The sequence below is a fragment of the Neolamprologus brichardi genome, chromosome 3 (assembly GCF_056152115.1).
Source record: "Neolamprologus brichardi isolate AB-2024 chromosome 3, ASM5615211v1, whole genome shotgun sequence".
Classification (NCBI taxonomy): domain Eukaryota; kingdom Metazoa; phylum Chordata; class Actinopteri; order Cichliformes; family Cichlidae; genus Neolamprologus; species Neolamprologus brichardi.
The window spans coordinates 33,072,495-33,090,497 of NC_142106.1; the positions used below are offsets into that span (position 1 = coordinate 33,072,495).

The 18,003-nt window shown below is 41.8% G+C and overlaps 2 protein-coding genes across 6 annotated transcripts; one reads left to right on the plus strand and one right to left on the minus strand.

The window, feature by feature from the left end:
* The first annotated feature begins 2,669 nt into the window (after window positions 1–2,669).
* Window positions 2,670–8,693, plus strand: oxa1l (OXA1L mitochondrial inner membrane protein). Of its 4 annotated transcripts, none has more exons than XM_087836976.1 (11): window positions 2,670–2,792; window positions 3,820–4,013; window positions 4,508–4,603; window positions 4,695–4,971; window positions 5,130–5,273; window positions 5,373–5,458; window positions 6,016–6,180; window positions 6,281–6,385; window positions 6,478–6,640; window positions 6,770–6,850; window positions 8,464–8,693. In XM_087836976.1, the coding sequence occupies exons 1-11, from the start codon at window positions 2,726–2,728 to the stop codon at window positions 8,583–8,585; spliced, it is 1,500 nt and encodes a 499-aa protein (XP_087693102.1). In that variant the 5' UTR covers window positions 2,670–2,725; the 3' UTR covers window positions 8,586–8,693. The 4 variants fall into 4 exon arrangements, with proteins under 4 accessions (XP_087693102.1, XP_006801756.2, XP_035768350.2 ...); XM_006801693.3 differs by having other exon boundaries at window positions 3,879–4,013; XM_035912457.2 differs by having other exon boundaries at window positions 3,882–4,013.
* Window positions 8,694–8,752: 59 nt separating this feature from the next.
* On the minus strand, window positions 8,753–17,794 carry slc7a7 (solute carrier family 7 member 7). 2 transcript variants are annotated; one of them, XM_006801694.3, is made up of 11 exons: window positions 17,468–17,794; window positions 16,992–17,045; window positions 15,471–16,095; window positions 12,660–12,785; window positions 12,220–12,364; window positions 10,957–11,080; window positions 10,770–10,873; window positions 10,579–10,675; window positions 10,330–10,479; window positions 9,495–9,678; window positions 8,753–9,389 (listed from the first exon to the last, which is right to left on the minus strand). In XM_006801694.3, exons 3-11 carry the CDS (start codon window positions 15,961–15,963, stop codon window positions 9,316–9,318), a joined length of 1,497 nt encoding a protein of 498 aa, XP_006801757.2. In that variant the 5' UTR covers window positions 15,964–16,095; window positions 16,992–17,045; window positions 17,468–17,794; the 3' UTR covers window positions 8,753–9,315. The 2 variants fall into 2 exon arrangements, with proteins under 2 accessions (XP_006801757.2, XP_087693121.1); XM_087836995.1 differs by lacking the exon at window positions 17,468–17,794 and having other exon boundaries at window positions 16,937–17,090.
* Between the last annotated feature and the right edge of the window lie 209 nt (window positions 17,795–18,003).

Genomic DNA, 18,003 nt, shown 5'->3' on the forward strand with positions numbered 1-18,003 from the left:
TCAAGGTACTTCTCGTGAAGTTCAAGATAAAAAAAAAAAGAGTATAGTTTTTTTTTTTTAAATCTAGTCCTTACTAGGGCCTAAAATAAGACAAATACAGCTCGAGATAAAAGAATAGCACATGACATATTGTGCAGTGTCATTATTTATTTGACAAAAATTTAAATGTGTGTGCAAAAACTAAGGGCACCCCATTATTCTGAAGCTTCTAGAACCACCTTTACCCACAATAACTTGAAGTAATAATTTGTTATATTACTTTATCAGTCTCTCACTTCACTGTGGAGGAATTTTGGCCCACTCTTCTTTAAACTGTGTAGTCAGTTCAGTGAGTTTTGATTCATTTATTTATGCAGAGCTCTTTTCGGGTCCTGCTATAGCATTTCAGTCGGGATTTGATTCTTTTCTGTTTCAGTCATTCATTCAGTAGTTCTGCTGCTGTGCAACTGCTTAGGATCATTGTCTTATTACATGACACAATTTTCAGCCAAGCTTTAACTGTTGGACAGATGGCCTGATATTTGACTCTAGAATGATAGTGACTGCAAGGTGCCCAGGTCCTGTGGCTGTGAAACAAGCCCAAATCATCACCCTTCCACCACCGTGCTGACAGTTAGTATGAGGTGTTTGTGCTGATATGCTCTTTCACTATCTCGATAGTGACACTGTGCATTACAGGTGACTTTGGGGTCACCTGTTCAAAGAACATTGTTACAGTCTTGTGGTTTCTTTTGAGACAAACCTAAGTAGTCTCCATGTTCTTCTTAGAGGGAAAAGGCTTTCTCCTGCTAACCCTTTGAAACAAGCCAAACTTGTTCATTCTTTTTCTAAGTTTACTGTCATAAAATTAGCATTTAACTTGCTAAACGAAGCCTTAAGAGTCTAAAATGTAGGTCTGGGGTTTTTTGCAGTTTCTCTGAGCACGTCTGACTTTGATTGAATTTCCTGGCACACTCATTCTTGGCAACTTCCTTGAAGGACTTCACATTTTTTGGAAATGCCCTTATAACTCTTCCAAGACTGGTATGCAACACCACTCCTTTTTAAGTTTTTTGAGATCGCTGCTGATATTTTTTTACTTGGCATTGTGTTAACACACACCTGAATGCCCCAGATTAGAATTTGTGATAAACAAATGCTGATAAACAGTTAATCAAGTGTATTTGATTAAAGCAACTGGCTGCTACTTATTGTCTTAATTCCGATAGTAAGTAAAGGTGTACCTAGTACCTAAGCAGTACACATTACTTCTGCATTGTGGCATTTTTTTTGATAAATAAATAATGGCATGCTGTCATATGTCATGTTTTGTTGTTTATCTGACCAATCCAAATGTATGCATCCTGATGCATGAAACTTTATAAGTGACAGACGGTGGACTTTCTTTTTACCATGACTACACCACCACCTACTGAAAGACTCTAGATCACAACTATGAATTAATGCTTTGTTTGTGGAGTGATGGACCTTACTTGTGTGATTTCATTATTCTGTATTTATACTTAAATGCATGTTTTTTAAAATGGTAATAATACCATTAAGACCATCAAATTACTTTTAAACCAGTTCAACAAGACATGAAGAAACAAGTAACCAGTGACGAGAACAAGTAAAGTTTTTGTGTGTGTGTGTGTGTGTGTGTGTGTGGGGGGGGGGGGGGGGGGGGGTGTTATTTTTTAGTTTTGGTTTTCTTTCTATTTTTCTTTTTTCTTTTTTTTTTTTGCCATAAGTTTCATAAGATTAAAAAAACACTTTTATTTGTTTTATGTCTTCTTCCTTACTTCATTATTTTATCATATTACATTCTTAATTTTAGTGCATTTTTTGGTTGAAGATCAAATTACAGCAACTTTCTGCAAAAGCTTTATGAATAACACTAAGTGATTTTCATTCAGGTTTCAGTTTACTTGTTATAAAAATCCTTCCTCTTCACGTTTCTTCATCTCAGTTTGTTGAGTAAATTTTTACAGATGGGTAAAGGGTAAAGGAGCCACAGAAAGTGCTTAGACCATTTCACCTGTTAAAGAAAGGTGTGGTAGATCTATTTGATCAACACAAAGTCAAAAGATGTCTCTCAGCTATTGCTGTGACACTCCAAACTGTGACTAGATGTAACCTAGCCCTATGATTTAGTATTTGTATTATTATTATTTTATTCACACTGTTTTCGAACTCCTGGCCTATTATCCTATTATCATACTATACTGTCGTACTATTATTATTAGTAGTACTAGTAGTATTACAACAAATTTAGCCTTATTTATTTATTTATTCGAAATGTATTTATTTATTCAGATGTTTATTGATTGCTTTTTGTTTGTTTGTTTGTTTGTTTGTTTGTTTGTTTGTTTGTTTGTTTGTTTGTTTGTTTGTTTGTTTGTTTGTTTGTTTGTTTTGTCTTATTTTTCTGAACATCAAGACAATATTTTTTACTGTGTCAAGTTTTTGAACTGCTTCTGGATCCTGGAGTTGCTCCAAACTGAACCAAGCCAAAACCAATTAATTAATTAATGAATTAAGGCCATGAGTTTTTTTTGTTTGTTTGTTTGTTTTTGTAATTATGCACACAAACAAACAGATAAACAAACCTCCTTAGTAGAAATACCGTACATGGTGTTTTTGTATATAAGCGAAGAATTGACCCTTCGCGCTTTCCGTAGCAGGTTGTCTGTTATGCCAATATGGCTGCCATCAGGAGCGGGTTGACTCCGGGCTGCTTAACAAGATGTTTCCTAAGACAGACAGGCAAACCGAGCCGAGGCGGTCATCCTCTCTCAGACATCTGGAGCCACGTAGGTCTTCTTCACAGTTTCGTGTTCGGCACTTTGTCTGTGCGTCTGAAGCAAAGACACAAATTTTCTCCACGGCAAGCTAGCTAGCCGGCTAGCATCATGTGTCTTGTGTGACTTTGACAGTAACAGGCTCTCCAGCAAACACAAGAAAGACAAGACTCGCTGCTGTTCAGGGTAACTGTAAACCAGCAGGATTTAAACCAGAAAACACAGACAGGTCAGCTAAAAACACTGAAATACGGACTTAGCAGGAGTTTATCTGATGTTATTGAAACTACGTGATTCTACATCGGTGTGACTTCCAGTCTGTCAAGAGGCTGCCAGTCTATAAGGAACCACTAGTTTTCTCTTTGAGTTAAAGTCGTGTAGAGGTTTTTATTAAAGTAGATTAATGTCATTTAAATTCTGCCTAATTTAAATAGCCCATGTCCTGCAAGAATCACCTCTAGAGGTCAGTATAGGTTTAGCTTGAGCTACATGTGTTTTAGGTCTAAAAGAGTAGATTTGAGTTTTCCAAAAGCTCATACAAATGCAATCATACATACAACTGCAAAGATTTACCAGTTCATTTAAAAATAATCGCATCTGCATTAGTTTATGTGCCAAACAGTTATAGAAGTCAGTTTAGTTTGTGCATCATGACACTGCTGAAGTTATTATTGATGCTGCAGTAAATATTAAGAAAATACTTTTTGGTGGAGAAAAATGTATATCCTATGATATTCCATCTTCACCAAAAGTATACTTTAACTGCATTTTATGTTGTGATTATTGAAAGTGCAGCCAAACTAGAAAGCAGCTCTAAAACAATAGTACCGTATATTATTTTGTGTTGCAGAACTGTTTCCTGAACTGAAAAAACAACTTTCTGTAATTACTGTTCACCAAAACAAAACACAAAATAAGAAACAGAAATTTCTTCCAAAATTATAAAGGCATCTTCTTGCTTGGTAAATGATGTTAAGGATTAATAAAATCCTTATTTATCTGTTACTTTTCTGGTGCTTCTTCTCTGTGTTGAATAAAGGTTGTTATGCAGTTAGTGTATCAGACCGACAGGTCTTTGTCCTCCTTCTGTCCACACAGCAGCTAATCCAGAGGTCACATCTCCACACAGTGTTTGAGTGCCGCAGCCCTGCCACCAGGGCTCTGCTGGGCCGCAGACACCATGACAAGTTCCTCTGGGTGAACGCCGTGGCCGTCAGACACAACAGCTCACAGGTGGGTCTCCACACAGTTTATGTAGTGACTATAGTTAGATCATTGCCATTCTTTAACTTTGTTAACTACATTTTCTACGTATTGAAGTGAGTGTGATGAGTTTGACTTATAGATACTTTCTTAAGCTTCTTCTAGCTCCTTGCTTTCTAATATAAAGATTAGTTATGACCAGATTTATCTAATCATAACTCACTTTGTCAAATTTCAGATGTTTTTTTACTCAGTACTACTTACTTCATCATTCAGGTGTGATAAAATTAAAAAATCTTAATTAATTAAATTTGCCTGATTTCCGCTTTCAGTTTATCTTTTCCACAATACATTTGGTGTATCAGACTCTAACCAGTTACACGTTAGGAGCTGTTGTATTTTTAAGTACTTAAGTCAACTGGATCCAGTTTATAGAAACACTGAAATTGAACTCAAGCTCCTGTTAGGTTACAGTATTACATTTCTACTTAACTCATGTGCAGAGTTTATCTTGACATTCACAGATCCCGCCTGATGGTGAATCCATTGCAGTTCCAGTAACAGAAACTTTAAACAGTCCTCCAGTCCTGGACTCCGTCACACAGCCTGTCACTGAGCAGGTGAGTCTGCATCCAAAGTAAATCTTCTGCATCCCTCAGCTACTTGATCACTTCAATCATTTGGTGCTTTTGTCATTTTTAATAATTTTAGATCCTAGGTGGGACGGTTTCCAGTGTGTTACCAGCAGCAGAGAGCTCTGCTCTTCCTCTTGTGTCTGCTGACCCTGCTCCTGTTTTAACACAGCCGGTCTCTGAGCAGGTCGCTGATGTGGCACCGACTGCAGTGGAGGTCCTGCAGGCCGTTGCTGGAGAGCCTCGTTTAGCAGAGCTTGGACTAGCTGGTCACACACCAGTGGGGCTGGTCCAGAATATGTTAGAGTTCATTCACATGGATCTGGGTTTGCCCTGGTGGGGAGCCATTGTTGTGGGTAAGCATGCTTTAACACTTCTTATCTGTCAGTATCAGTGCGTCACTTTAAGCCACCCAAACACAGGCTGGGTTTATATTTTCCTCGAGTTTTCTTTAAGAACCGCCTTGTTTTTAATTTCCTGTGTCCATTCTCATCCTTGGCTTTCCTTCCTGCAGCGACCGTGTTGGCTCGCTTGGCTGTGTTTCCCGTCATAGTGAAGGGCCAGCGAGAGGCGGCGAAGCTGAACAACGTGCTGCCCGAGATGACCAAACTGACCAACAGGATGAATGAGGCCAAGCAGAGCGGAAACAAGTTTGAATGTAAATGTTCTCTCCTCTCCTTTCTTCATGGCCTTATAATCACACTTTAGACATTCAGCTGATCCTGAGCTGCTGCTGCTATCTCTGGTTCTGTCACAGTTTCCAAAGCGTACTCTGACCTGAACCTGTTCCAGAAGAAACATGACGTGAATCCTCTTCGTGGCTTCCTGATCCCTTTGGTGCAGGTCAGTTATTCTCAGCTTTCTGTGTTATTGGCATGAATGTTTCAGGCAGACTAATTAAACAAATTTTACACATCAGCTTAGTACTTGCTTATGTGGAGCTCACAGCTATTACAGTGTAAGCAAAGGTGGAATTTAGATTTTTAGGTGCATTTATGATTAACAAGAAGTTATTTTTAGTTCATCTTGACTGTAACACACAAAAACTAAAAATGCAGTTTGTAAGTAAGATTTTGGTGTCTAGCTTTTTGCCATGGCCGGTTTTGTCAAAAGTGTTTTATTTAGACATCATAAACACAGTCATGTGTCAAATATATGTCCCTTCAAAATAAAGGCGTGTGTTTGGTGCAGGGGAGCAGCTTCATGGATTCATCATCATAAAACAGAGAAACTATTCATGGCTGTTAAATTAGTGATGGATGTATGTGTACCTTTGCAGATATGCTAGTTATTATCATCGACTTTGCTTTTCTGTTTCAACATGTTTGTGATTGTTTTTGCTGGAGCTTTGTTTTTCCCATTTTTCTCTCTGGCCTCACTCATCTGCCCACAACCCTCAGACACCCGTCTTCATCTCCTTCTTCATCGCCCTGAGAAAGATGGCCTATCTGCCAGTGCCCAGCATGCAGACAGGAGGCATGCTGTGGTTTGCAGACCTGACGGCATCAGATCCTTTTTATATTCTGCCTTTGGCCGTCACTGGAACGATGTTCTTCATCCTGGAGGTGAACTCAGATCTCTTATTTCCCAAAAGAAACACGGCAACAAAAAGAGAGTGATGGTAAAAAATTACTGACCCACTTCATCACCATCTTTTTTCCTCAGCTGGGTGCAGAGTCTGGGATTGACAACCCCAACCTGCGAGCCATGAAGACGGTGTTCAGGATCATGCCTTTAGTCATCTTTCCTCTCACCATCAACTTCCCCACGGTCAGTGAATCATTCGCTCACATCTGTTATTGTTCTCATAAAAAAACATAGCTGAAACATCTCTTTATTTTTTTTCTTTGTACAAACTTCAGGCAGTCTTTACCTACTGGCTGACCTCAAACTGCTTCTCCCTGTGTCAAGTGGCTCTGCTCAGACACCCCTTAATCAGAAAAAAGTTGAAGATCCCTGAAAGGATCAAGCACCCGGCCTCCGCTCTGCCACAGAGCGACGGATTGATCGAAAGCATGAAAAAGGGTTGGTGTTGTGAGCATTAATCTGTAGATAAATAGAGTAGGACTATAAATCTAGTTGTAGTTTGTAGCACTTTGTTTCCACTCTGATTGTTTTTGTGTTTGTCTGTGTTGGAACTGGTTTGGTCTGCAGGTTGGAAGAACGCTCAGCTGGCCCACCAGCTGGAAGAGCGTGAGCGAAGAATAAAAAATCATCTGGACCTCGCTGCCAAAGGTCAGTCCCAGTCTTCAGCTGATCCACAGAGACCTTTTGGTCCCTGTCAGGGATTTTTTTCCTCATTGCAGAAAAATGACTCACTTTATTTAGAGGGAGGGAGAAAAAAACTTTATTTGAAATGGTTGCTCATTTATATAAACTCTGACCCAAGTACATTTTGTCATCTTGCCCTCCACCTTACAGACCGACACCAAACACAGTCAATTTAGCGGAGTAGAATTCACTCGCTTTTATTTTGAAGGTTTATTCACTGCTGACCTGCTTCCTGATCCTTCCTGTCAGTCAGCTACCCTGCCAGGCGGTCGGCCTGTCTGCCGTAGTCCCTGTTCTGTTATGGAGCAGGTGGAGAATGGATTCATGTGCAGGGTTAGAGCTGATTGTTGTGTGTATTTGTTCCTAAGTAGGCCTCATTGTAGTTGTGGAAGAACATGTGTTATTATTTAAAAGCTGTTTAAAAAAAGAAATGGCTTTGACCTTTGATGCATACACAGACAGCCAAGAGCATGTGCCCTTAACCTACCGAACAGTGCGACATATACAATTTATTTCTGTGGGAATTATCCAGGCATTTATTAAGTGGCTTTTTCAGTACTACCTGCTTTATAAGGAATTTACTGCATTTTAAAAGCTTAAAAGAAAGATTTAAGATCCTTAAAAACGACAGGTTTTAATGGAGGATTGGGAAGTATAAAAAAAATAACTTTTTTTTTTAAACTCTTGTAATCAGTTGTGTTAAATAAATTAGCATTTGAAGAGATAAATACAGATTCTTGAGTGTGAAACCTGATCAGAGTACTCTGATCCAGTGAGCAACCTACTGCTGGATGGATGTAAATTTAGCAGGAAAGTGATATTTCAAGTAATATATTAATAAATACTAATATGGACATTTTATATTCAAAAGATCAAAGGTTAGCTTGTTGTGAAAAAGAGGGGTGTTTTGCAAACGTTTTCTGATTTCTAGATGTTTGGAGCTTATATTTCACAGCAGACATTTCATATATTTACACCTCGTCTCATTTCTCTGTGCATCCTCAGTTCCTTTCCTCATCTCCTCTCCTTACATCTTACTTCCTTTCATCAGAGATATGATTGGAGGAGGCGATGAAGAGACATGAAGAAGGCAACAATGTAGTGCTTTATTTAATGTGGGGGGAGTGTCCAGGTGAACTTAAGTGTTCATGACAACTTAAATGTCAGGAGTCACAATGACAGCAGTGCACGGGAACTATTTTTATTCACCACACACAGGTGTGAAGGACAGAGGTTGATCAGGCAGTTGATCATCATTGTAGCATCCTGTCTCCTGCACACACCAAGATTAAAAACACTCTAAGGACAGGATACACCTGTGTGTCCGTGTTTATGGCTGTTCCAGCAAACCACCTCTATCTTCCAGATATATTTTAGGAATTGAAAGATTCCTCATGATGGCTACTGAGATTAATTTCTAGGTCACAGGTAGGGGGAGACTCCACACGTGTTTGTCTTTACACCTCCTAAACACTCGGTGGAGCTGTTTGATTTGTTGCTGTTCTGCTGCCGGACTTTTATCACTTGATTCCACCGTGGTTTATCTAAGAGTAGTCTCTTTTCATTTCTCCCTGCAGGTCCACTGAGACAGACTTTTACCCACAATCCTCTAGAGCAGAAGCCTCCCATTGCAGCAGCATCAGCTAAAGACAAGTCTGCTGGAAGCAAGGCGAGACCATGGAAGGACACTATTGGATAAATCCAACCAGCTGTCAGCGTGGCAGTAATCATGAATTGTGTACATATTTATGGATAGAAGAGTTAGGGGTATGAATATGTGTTCTAATAAAAATGTAAACTGCCTCAACACAACCTTATTTTATGTCTGCTTATTTCAACAAAACAAACGACTGTCTTCATGTTGTCAATGAGTAATTTTATTATAAATACATGTTTGCAGCTCAACTTTTTCAAACTGTTTCACACTTGTTTAAAAATAGCCCTTCAGTAGTCTCTGACATTATAAAACTTCATGAATGTTCATCCACCTGAGTGAGCGTGGAGTCAGTCTCATCTGTTCTGTTTCTGTGAGCAAACGATGATAAAAACACGATCAGCAGCGCTCTCGGTTCCAAAGATGCAGCCTGCTGGACCGATTTTTACAACAACCGGCCACCTTCAAGTAAAATCAAAAAAGGTTTTGCATTTAGATCATTTCAAACAAACTACTTGTGTTGACATAATTAAATACAGTCCGAAGTCACGCTTGGCTTCAGGGAAGTGCCGCCTATGAGCAGCATCATTAACACATTCTTTAACATCATCACAGGGTGGTGGCTGACAGGTCTGAGAACTGGATCCCGCTTTAAGCCCAAATGTTTGGTCCACTGAGGTCTCGCGACAGTGGCGGCTGGCAAAGATTCAGGCTGAGCTGAGAGTCTGTTGTTTGTGCGTCACCAGCCGCCAGCAGGGCATTAAAACAAGCGTCTCTACTCGAGTTTGTCGATGTCCATCTCGGTCAGGACAGAGAAGCACACTTTCTGAATCCCCATGCCACATTTAGCTGAAAGAGACAGGAAGGAGGTTAGAACGCAGGATTTAGGTAAAGCATTTACACTTTGATGATCAGAATAATGCAGAAAAACATCTGGATTCTTCCAAATCTTACCAATGAACCTTCGCAGCCACAGCGGTCTTTTGTGAGCTGGGGTGTAGCAGCAGAGGAAGTAGACGGGCACTCCCGACAGGGCGATGCCGATGCCGATCAGGGAGTTGATGGTGTCACTGTACAGAGGCACCACCACCAGGAAGATGGTGAGGATGCAGAAAACAATGGGGTAGAACAAACTGAGCTGTGGAAGGAAAAGCGAGAGAGAGCCGGGTGAGACGATGGGATGAATTACTGCTTCAAAAATTCTTTTCGCCAACGTGATTAAGTGAAACATGCTGGATCTTAAAGCCTTTTCCAGTTTGTCGACTGCTCTACTCACTACGGGGTCATCAATTACAAAATGCACATGTTGTGTTTAATAGGACTTAAACCAAGCGATAAAGGTCGTAGACCCATCAGGAAAGAGTTTACGGAGGTCATAAATTGAGAGAGAGGAACCACAGGTTTTTCATAGACATCATTATAATCAGCCCAACCAATGGAGTCGCCCCCTGCTGGCCAGTAGAAAGAATGCAGGTTGAAGAATTAGAACCTGCGATGCTTTTCTAACCTGAAGGCTGCCTCCTTTTTGTTATACAGCCTGTGAGTACACAGTGACCAGTCTGAGCATGTGTGCAGTTCAAAAATTAAATGTGTTCAGGAGTTAGTCAGTTTCCTGATTGTTTCACTCCAGCGGTTATTTCCTGAGCTGCAGTGACAATTTTGTAATAAAAAGTGGAGATTTTATATTTTTACACTGGCTTCACTTTTCTATCTCAGCAGCAGCATCAGTCTACTATTGTCTGTTTACAGGTAACACTGCACATACATCTGAAACATTTAATTTAAATACCTTTAAAGGCCTCTTTCTGTCCGGCTGCTTCCATCGCAGATATAGTTGCCCCAGGATGGACAAACCAACGAAGAACCAGTAGCTGAAGCTGTAGTAGTTGATCAGCCTGAAGACATCTTCTACACAGAGGTATATGAGAGCCATGACGCCCTGCAGGAAAGTACGGCAATCATGGTGAGTAAGGGTGAGGGCAAAAAAAGCATGGCACTAAATTAAAACAATTAGACAACAAAGAAAAAAACAACTGACGTTGAAGAGCAGGGCGGGGACGGGAGTGTAGCGGTTGACGTGGATCATGCACAGGAAGTCGGGCAGGTGGCCTTCCCTGGAGCCCACGAAGAACAGCCTTTCGAGACACAAAATAAAGCGATGATGAGGATTGGTTTATTTTGACTGGTTTTAATGACCTCGCAAAGTAGCCTAAAGAACGATAGAGATACCTGGAGGCAGCCAGGATGGAGGCGTTGAGTCCTCCAAAGCAGGACAGAGCCACAGCCAGAGGAATGGTCCAGTTCATCACACCAAACACTTGATCTGCAAATGTCTGCAGAGGGAAAACTCTTCAACAAAAGCTACACCTCGTACATGTCAAGCCTACATCATTCAGTGTGGATCGGAGGAACTTACCACAGCCACAGCATCACTGTCTAAGATTGCAGGAATTGGGAGGATAGTGTAGTAGGCCACGTTGGTGAGAATATAGATCACAGTCACGATGGGCATGGAAATAGCGATGGCCAGAGGCAGGTTTCTGTAGTTCAGAGAGAGAAACAGCAGAGGGCAGCAAAAGAGATCAGACAGATTCTTATACAGAGAAAAGATCCAGTGTTTTGTCTGAAGTCTCTGAGTCAAGAGGATATTAAGTGATAAGGAGCGGGTGTTTGTCACTTATTCTGTCTGTGAACTCTGAGAAAGGCTTTTGATCTAATCACATGTGTGGCCTTGCTGATCAGCGTTTGGCTGTGTGAATCAAAGAATAAGCCTGAAACACACACGAGAATACTTCAGAGCCTCTCCTCCCATTTTCCCTCCCTTTGCTTTTCATCTCTGTGTTTTGTTTGGTACTCAGACAAGAGGAAGCCGTAGCAGTCCAAGCTACCGCTACTTTTTGTCATGCACTGACCATTTCAGTTTTATAGCCTTAACTCTGAACTTTATCCACATGCTTCAGGAAAAGTAGACTGCTCATAGACTGTTTGTTGTATGTTTAAAGACGTAATTGTGAATGTAAGAGCTGCAAATGTAAAATTAAGTGTAAGCTAGTCTGCTATTCTGGCCATTTGGCTCTAAGGGGGGGACACATTTTATAAAATGAAGATGTAAATTTTTTGGGATAAAACTTAAACTAGCCATTAAAAGCATTAAGTCATGAGTTAAATATTTATAATAAGGTAACAGCAGCGAAGCCAAAAGTGTAATTTTCTCTTCTTTGCAAAAACACATGAGTCGCCCCCTGCTGGTCATTAGAGGCTATATCTTTGGGACAAAGTGACACAAATCACTTTGGGGTTCTGTCAAAAAGGCCATTGGGTGTAAAGAGAAAAACCTGTCACATTTGAACCTGTTTGTTAATGTCTCAAGTCTAAAAAGCCCATTACCATCACTGAATATGTTTTTATCATCCGTGAGTCAAAAATTCATGTTACGTATATAAAATTTTCAGCTTATTCAGAAATTTGAGTCCAAAGTCCAACTTTTGAGATAATAACTTCAAATTTTGACTTATGCATGACAAAAAAAAAATTCATTGGCAGAAATGAGCTTCCATACTCTGGTGTCTAGGAATGGAATTATACATTTGAAACCAAAGTAATTTAATTCCTATATGATGGGATGATTTAATGCTCATAGTGGCAAATGGTTCATGTGACATCATGCGTATTAACTGACCTCTCTGGGTTCTTGATCTCCTCTGTGACAAAGTTGAGGGTGTCCCATCCAGAGTAGGAGAACAGAGCCGAATACAGAGCCAGAGCGATGGCTCCTGGATCTCGAGATGAGCCCTCAAATAGCCCCTCGAAGTTCTGGGTGTGACCTAGAAGGAAGTGACAGCATGGCACTGTGTGAGCATCATGTAGTTAACCTAATTAAACTCCTACCCTCCACATAACAATCTTATCTGATTGTTCTTTAACAGTTTTATATTAGTTATAACAGCAGATAAGGTTGTTATGGATTTAGTGAAGGAGGACATGCAGAGTGTTAATGTGACAGAGGAGGATGACAGAGACAGGGACTGTATATGCCGGGGCTCAAGACGAAAGAAGAAGAAGAAAAAGAAAAACGAGAAAAAGAAAAAATGTGTGTGAGTTGCTGATGTGTTTGAGCACCTTGTCCGATCTTCACCAGGCCGGTGATGATGACGGCGATGAGAGCAATAACTTTGGCGTAGGTGAAGAAGTCCTGGACTCGGGTTCCCCACTTGACATAAGCGCAGTTGACAAAGGTCAGCAAACCTGAAGGTGAGGGAGCGAAACACATGAACACACACACACGTATCATTCAAACACAGACTCGCACAGCAACAGACATTTGCTCTTTAAACTGTGTGTGTTTGTGTCTGTGCCAGCGTGTTTCCATGTGAGAGAGCGGCTGATTTAAGGAAGCACTGCTGCTGACTCAAGCAGACCGGATAGTTGTTTGTCAGACAAGGAAACAGCTGAGTGCAGCACATAACGCACGCATACTGAAATACACACATGTACGATCATGGAAGTGAGACCAAGTTTAAAAGCTTGAAAGAAGAAATAATTAAACAAGCACCGATCTGTTCTGATGAGCTTGTATATTTCGGCCTGAGGTTGGAGATTTGTCACGATTGGCACTTATTGACGTACAGCTTCTGGTCCTGATAAGTAAAGTGGTCTCTGCTGCATTCTTCCTTATTGCCCTCCTTCACCTTGATCAGCATTAATAGTGTTGGGAAAACATGTTTTTCTGCTCCTCTCTGTCACTTATCTCACTCTCACGCGCGCTCTCTGACTCTGGCACCTTATTAGTAAGGGACCGCCTAGTTCACGGGACATTGTAAAAATTACTATCTCCATTGAGAGCGCGCAATACTCAGTTTTGCGAAAGCGAATCTTTTTATTAACGAATGTAAATGAATTGTTGTAGTTCAGTTTAGTGTGTTTACTCGCCACGCTAAACTAGATGTGCAGACAAGAGACCAAAACAGGAATGCATCATCTTCCACCACACTGACAGCTAGAGGATAATAACAGGATGCCTGTTCAAACACAGCAGAGCACAATGCCTCCATGAGTGATGGAGGAGGAGGCTGTGCCACCCAGAGGTGGAGGTGCGAAGTTAGAGGTTTGAGATCATGTGTAACAGACAGGCAGACCAGTGATACAGAGATGCTGAAGACTGCTTAGCTGTTAGCAGACAATGACCTTGAGTACAGGTTGGGCGCACTTTACACCTGAGTTTACGTGCTTCTGATAACCGCACCTCACAAACAAAATGTTTGAACAGTACGTGGATGTGGACTGAGCTGAGTGTATCTGAAATGACCATATTAAAGATGTCACCTCTCACTTTGACATCACAGAGAGACAAGAATAGATAAAAACTGCACACACAATGACCTCACTACTCAAAATTTGGACGTTTTATAGAAGCATGGCCCGCGCATATTAATAAAGTTATACATTTACACGACATCTGAGATACTCAGTCAAAATTCTTCCACTGCAAAACACTTTGACCCAATCAGACTTTTAACCTCTTAAGCCCCAAGCCTACCTGATCTCCTGCTTTTTGCCCCCGTATCAGGGGGCGTTGGGGCTTAAGAGGTTAAATACTCAGTCCAACTCAAATCATTCAATAGTAAATTATTACACAGGATGTAAACTGTCACTTATTATAATCTGAATGTTTTTATCTGTTATGTTAAAGTACTGAAGTCACAACTATCTATCTTATTCTGCTAATCAGTTCAAGGTCACGATGGCTCCTACCTCGGCTGCCATGGAGTACGCCCTGAAACAGGGAACCGCTCACACTCACATCTGCACATGTGGTCTGTTAGTTTAATTAAACTAATCTTTGGGTTACGGGAGGAAGCATGATGTACCCCACACAGGTACATGCAAACTCCACACAGAAAGGCCCCGGGTGGCCGGTGGATTCAAACCCAGGACCTTATTCACCCCCATCCCAGTTCTCTGTCTATGCATGACCTCATTGCACTACAAGCTGTTTGTTCTTGTGTTTTATCATAATTTTTATAAAACAGCACTTACATGTTGCCTTTACTTTTTACTTTTCGGCCTTGTGCAGAGATCAGAGCAGTTTCGGCACTGTCATGTCTAAAACCTTTATTTTCTAGTCTTGAGTGAAATAGGATGAAGGTGAATATGAAACAGAGGGACTTCATTACAGCAGCTACATTTACATTTACTACACTGCCTTCACTTAAAAGGAAGCGGTGCTGTTTAAGCGCTTCACTCATGTGCTGGCTGAGCTATCAGAGGAGAGGCTTGTCAGGTCAGAGTGTTCCTGCAGTGAGGACTTTACATCATAGCTACCAGCCTCTCTGTCGTCCTCTGCTTACTGGTGCATGGCACAAAAGTGTGTGTGTGTGCGTGTGTGTGCACGCATTCAAGCGTGTGTGTGTGTTGCGCGCCCGCCTTTTAGGTGGGTCGATGGATTTAAAGAGGACTTATATTTATTATCAGGGCTTATCTGGGAGATATTAACAAGTTCTCTCTGCACCTTTGACTCAGTGTGCAGTTGCGTAGTCTTTATCTCGTGGTAGATTTGATCTACATTTACAGGGAAAAAAAGAAAAAGGAAAAGCTGTGATTCATGTCCTTGTGTGATGAGCCCACACCAGGTTTTCCAAAGCCGTCGCTCTGAGATTGAGTAAAAAGTGGCTTTTCCTCCCACTTAATCTACCAAATGGATGATTTTAGGGTGGATCAGTTCCTCTTTAATCAGATGTTAGTGAGTGTTTCTGCTGTAGACCTGCTGACTCTAACCCACTGCCACCATTTTTCACTTCTCTAGTTTCTGCAGCTCACGTGATCTGTCATAGATGTGAAACCACGGCTGTAACACAGACGGCATTATTGACACTGGATATCACTCACGCACTCACGCACTGACTCATCTTCAGTCTCCAGATGTGTACTTACATATGCAAGCAGCAGCCAGCAGCCTGTTGGCCAGGTACGGGGCTATGCAGGTGGGGAAGATGGGCTGCACCATGTAGTTGGAGAACGTGATGGCAATAACGGCCTGGCTGGTGGGCTCGATGATCAGCAGCGAAGTCCACAAGCGGATGAAGGCCATGAAACCCCCGAAGGCCTCCAGGATGTAGGCGTAGGAAGCCCCGGACTTGGTGATGGTGGTCCCCAGCTCGGCGTAGCACAGGGCGCCGAACACGGAGAAGATCCCGCCGATGGTCCACACCACCAGGGAGAGACCATAAGAAGCGCTGTGGATGAGGACGCCCTTGGGTGAGACGAAGATCCCCGAGCCGATCATGTTCCCCACAATCAAGCATACTCCGTTCACGAGGGAGATCTCCTTCTTGAGCTTCATGGACTCCTGCGAGTCATCTGACTTCTCTGACGGGGGGCCGCCGTTGGATGGCTCTTCTGTCGGGATGAGGCTGTGAGAAGCCATTGTTCAAGTTTGGTGGTTTTAATTTATTTTAAAAAGAAAAACAGTCACAAAATAAGAGGGTTTGTTTGGCCTTGCTGTGTGATGAAGATGGGAAAATTCCTCCTCGAGCTATCTTCGTTTATCTCCCGCCATCTGTGAAGGCAACACGCAGGGGTCATATCAGCGATGTTGTCACAACTCAGACAATACTCGCGTTGTCCCGATCCGGTCACACAAAAACACACTCGCATGCCAGAGGCACTAATGTCAGAACAAACATGCAGAAAAGACAACGCACAACGAGTGTGGACACGGTTGGATTCGAGAGCGGGATTTTGGGATTGGAGGGCCATTAGGCCGCACACCAAATGGCCTTTTAAGGTTGAGTGTATTTACAGAGAGACGGGGAGGGGAGCAAACACGTTGCGTGCCTCAGACACCGGCTTCTCGCTGGTAACCACAAGCAGAGAAAGAATCACTGACTAAGACTCACACTTAGACTCCCAGATCCACCTACGCCGGCATATGCAGAGTTTCAGTGTCAGCACAGCGGCCACAGGTCACATGTTTTCCAAAGTTCATTATCGTCAGCATGTGTGCAATTTGATGATGATGCAGACACGTTAGGCAGCAAGTTCAATAATCTAGCTTTACACAATGAGCTGCACAAAGACACCGAGGCAAATTCTCACTTCTCTTTAAATATTATGAACTGTCAGTGTTGTTTTGAATGACAGTGTTTTCACTACATTAATGCCAATTTAAAGTGTAGTTATTTACAGTATTTACACTTTGAACATTCAGGCTTCTGGCTTTTTCATAAAGTCAGCGCATGTAAATAAGTATACGCCAGCTGTAGAGGTACACGGAGAAGCATAAATGCAAGACATCGATCCAAAGATCGTAAACTGGATACAGCTCGTAAGTAATAAGGAACTCAGATACAGGAGAGACTCAAGCATGGAAAGCCTGATATGAACACACACAGACTCACAGATGCATGAAGCTTTTGTGAGGAGAATTTAAGAGCGGCTGTGAAGTTCAGATACCTCGTGGCAACAGCAGCAGTAGGAGCAGCAGCACGTGTCTTGATGAAGGAGTCACTGCAAAGAAGGAGGACAGCAGATTGGACGTGAATCATGCCGCAGACGCTCAGAGGCGAAGCTCTTGCAGACAGAAAGTACAAGGTTCAAAAGCTGCTGATAAGTAGGCTTCTTTTTGAGCTACTTAAGGTCACATCCTGGATACAGAAAGTCCTGTTGTTTACGCAACTGGACACAAGTAACAGTTCAGCTCTTTTTGATTAATGAAGCAGCGATAATAAAAAGTTTCATTATGTTTTCAAGGCAGCTGTGGAAACATCTGAAACACATCAGAGAGTTTCTAATTAGTCATTTTTTCCATGTAAAAGATCTCAGATCACTCACTCTAAAAGCAGCCAGGCATGATAAAACAACTCTCCTGAATTAACACTTCTACTTAAATCATTATGAAACACAAACAGCTGTTTGGGGTACACACTCACCCTTCCAGAGGCTCCTCGGCTCCTCTCTGCTCCTCTTGGGATCCTCTAAATCACTGCAGCACAGTCTGATCGCAAATACTGTATTATTTCAAAATCCACTCTCTGTTCTGTTATTTCATTGTCCTGCCTCCCTGTCACAGTCGTAAATAAACCACTTCAGGCGCCTTCCTCTTCTCTCTCTGCTGTGCTGCTGCTCTGTTTCCTCTTGTTCTGCTTTGCTCTAGCCCTCCTCGGCTGATGCGTTTGAGGTGTTGTGCACTTCTGGTTCCCAACGACGCTTTTAATCGACCGAGGAAACGAGTTAAAGGCGAGAGTGGGAGGGCTTTAGTTCACCCAGCATTGTCTTCCTATGAGTGAAACCTACGGGTGTGTGATTCAATTATCTCGCCCATCACACAGGTGTTATCTGCAGCTTACCTGCTCTTCTCTGATCAGTGTGACAGTGGAAATAAAAGGAGGATTGAGGGTTTTTCCACCATTACTATTGTGCAAATGCATCAGGAGACAGTTTGATGATATAATGCTGTTAGAAATGT

What these genes read in the sequence shown, in the direction of transcription:
- oxa1l (XM_087836976.1), top strand. Translation starts at nt 2,726, where the DNA reads ATGTTTCCTAAGACAGACAGGCAAACCGAGCCGAGGCGGTCATCCTCT. An exon ending in GAGCGGAAACAAGTTTGAAT is followed by an intron (nt 5,274 to 5,372) that starts GTAAATGTTCTC and finishes GTTCTGTCACAG; the next exon opens with TTTCCAAAGCGTACTCTGAC. An exon ending in TCACCATCAACTTCCCCACG is followed by an intron (nt 6,386 to 6,477) that starts GTCAGTGAATCA and finishes TACAAACTTCAG; the next exon opens with GCAGTCTTTACCTACTGGCT.
- slc7a7 (XM_006801694.3), bottom strand. Translation starts at nt 15,963, where the DNA reads ATGGCTTCTCACAGCCTCATCCCGACAGAAGAGCCATCCAACGGCGGC. An exon ending in GCTGGCTGCTGCTTGCATAT is followed by an intron (nt 12,786 to 15,470) that starts GTAAGTACACAT and finishes CCTCACCTTCAG; the next exon opens with GTTTGCTGACCTTTGTCAAC. An exon ending in CCTGGTGAAGATCGGACAAG is followed by an intron (nt 12,365 to 12,659) that starts GTGCTCAAACAC and finishes ACTTCCTTCTAG; the next exon opens with GTCACACCCAGAACTTCGAG.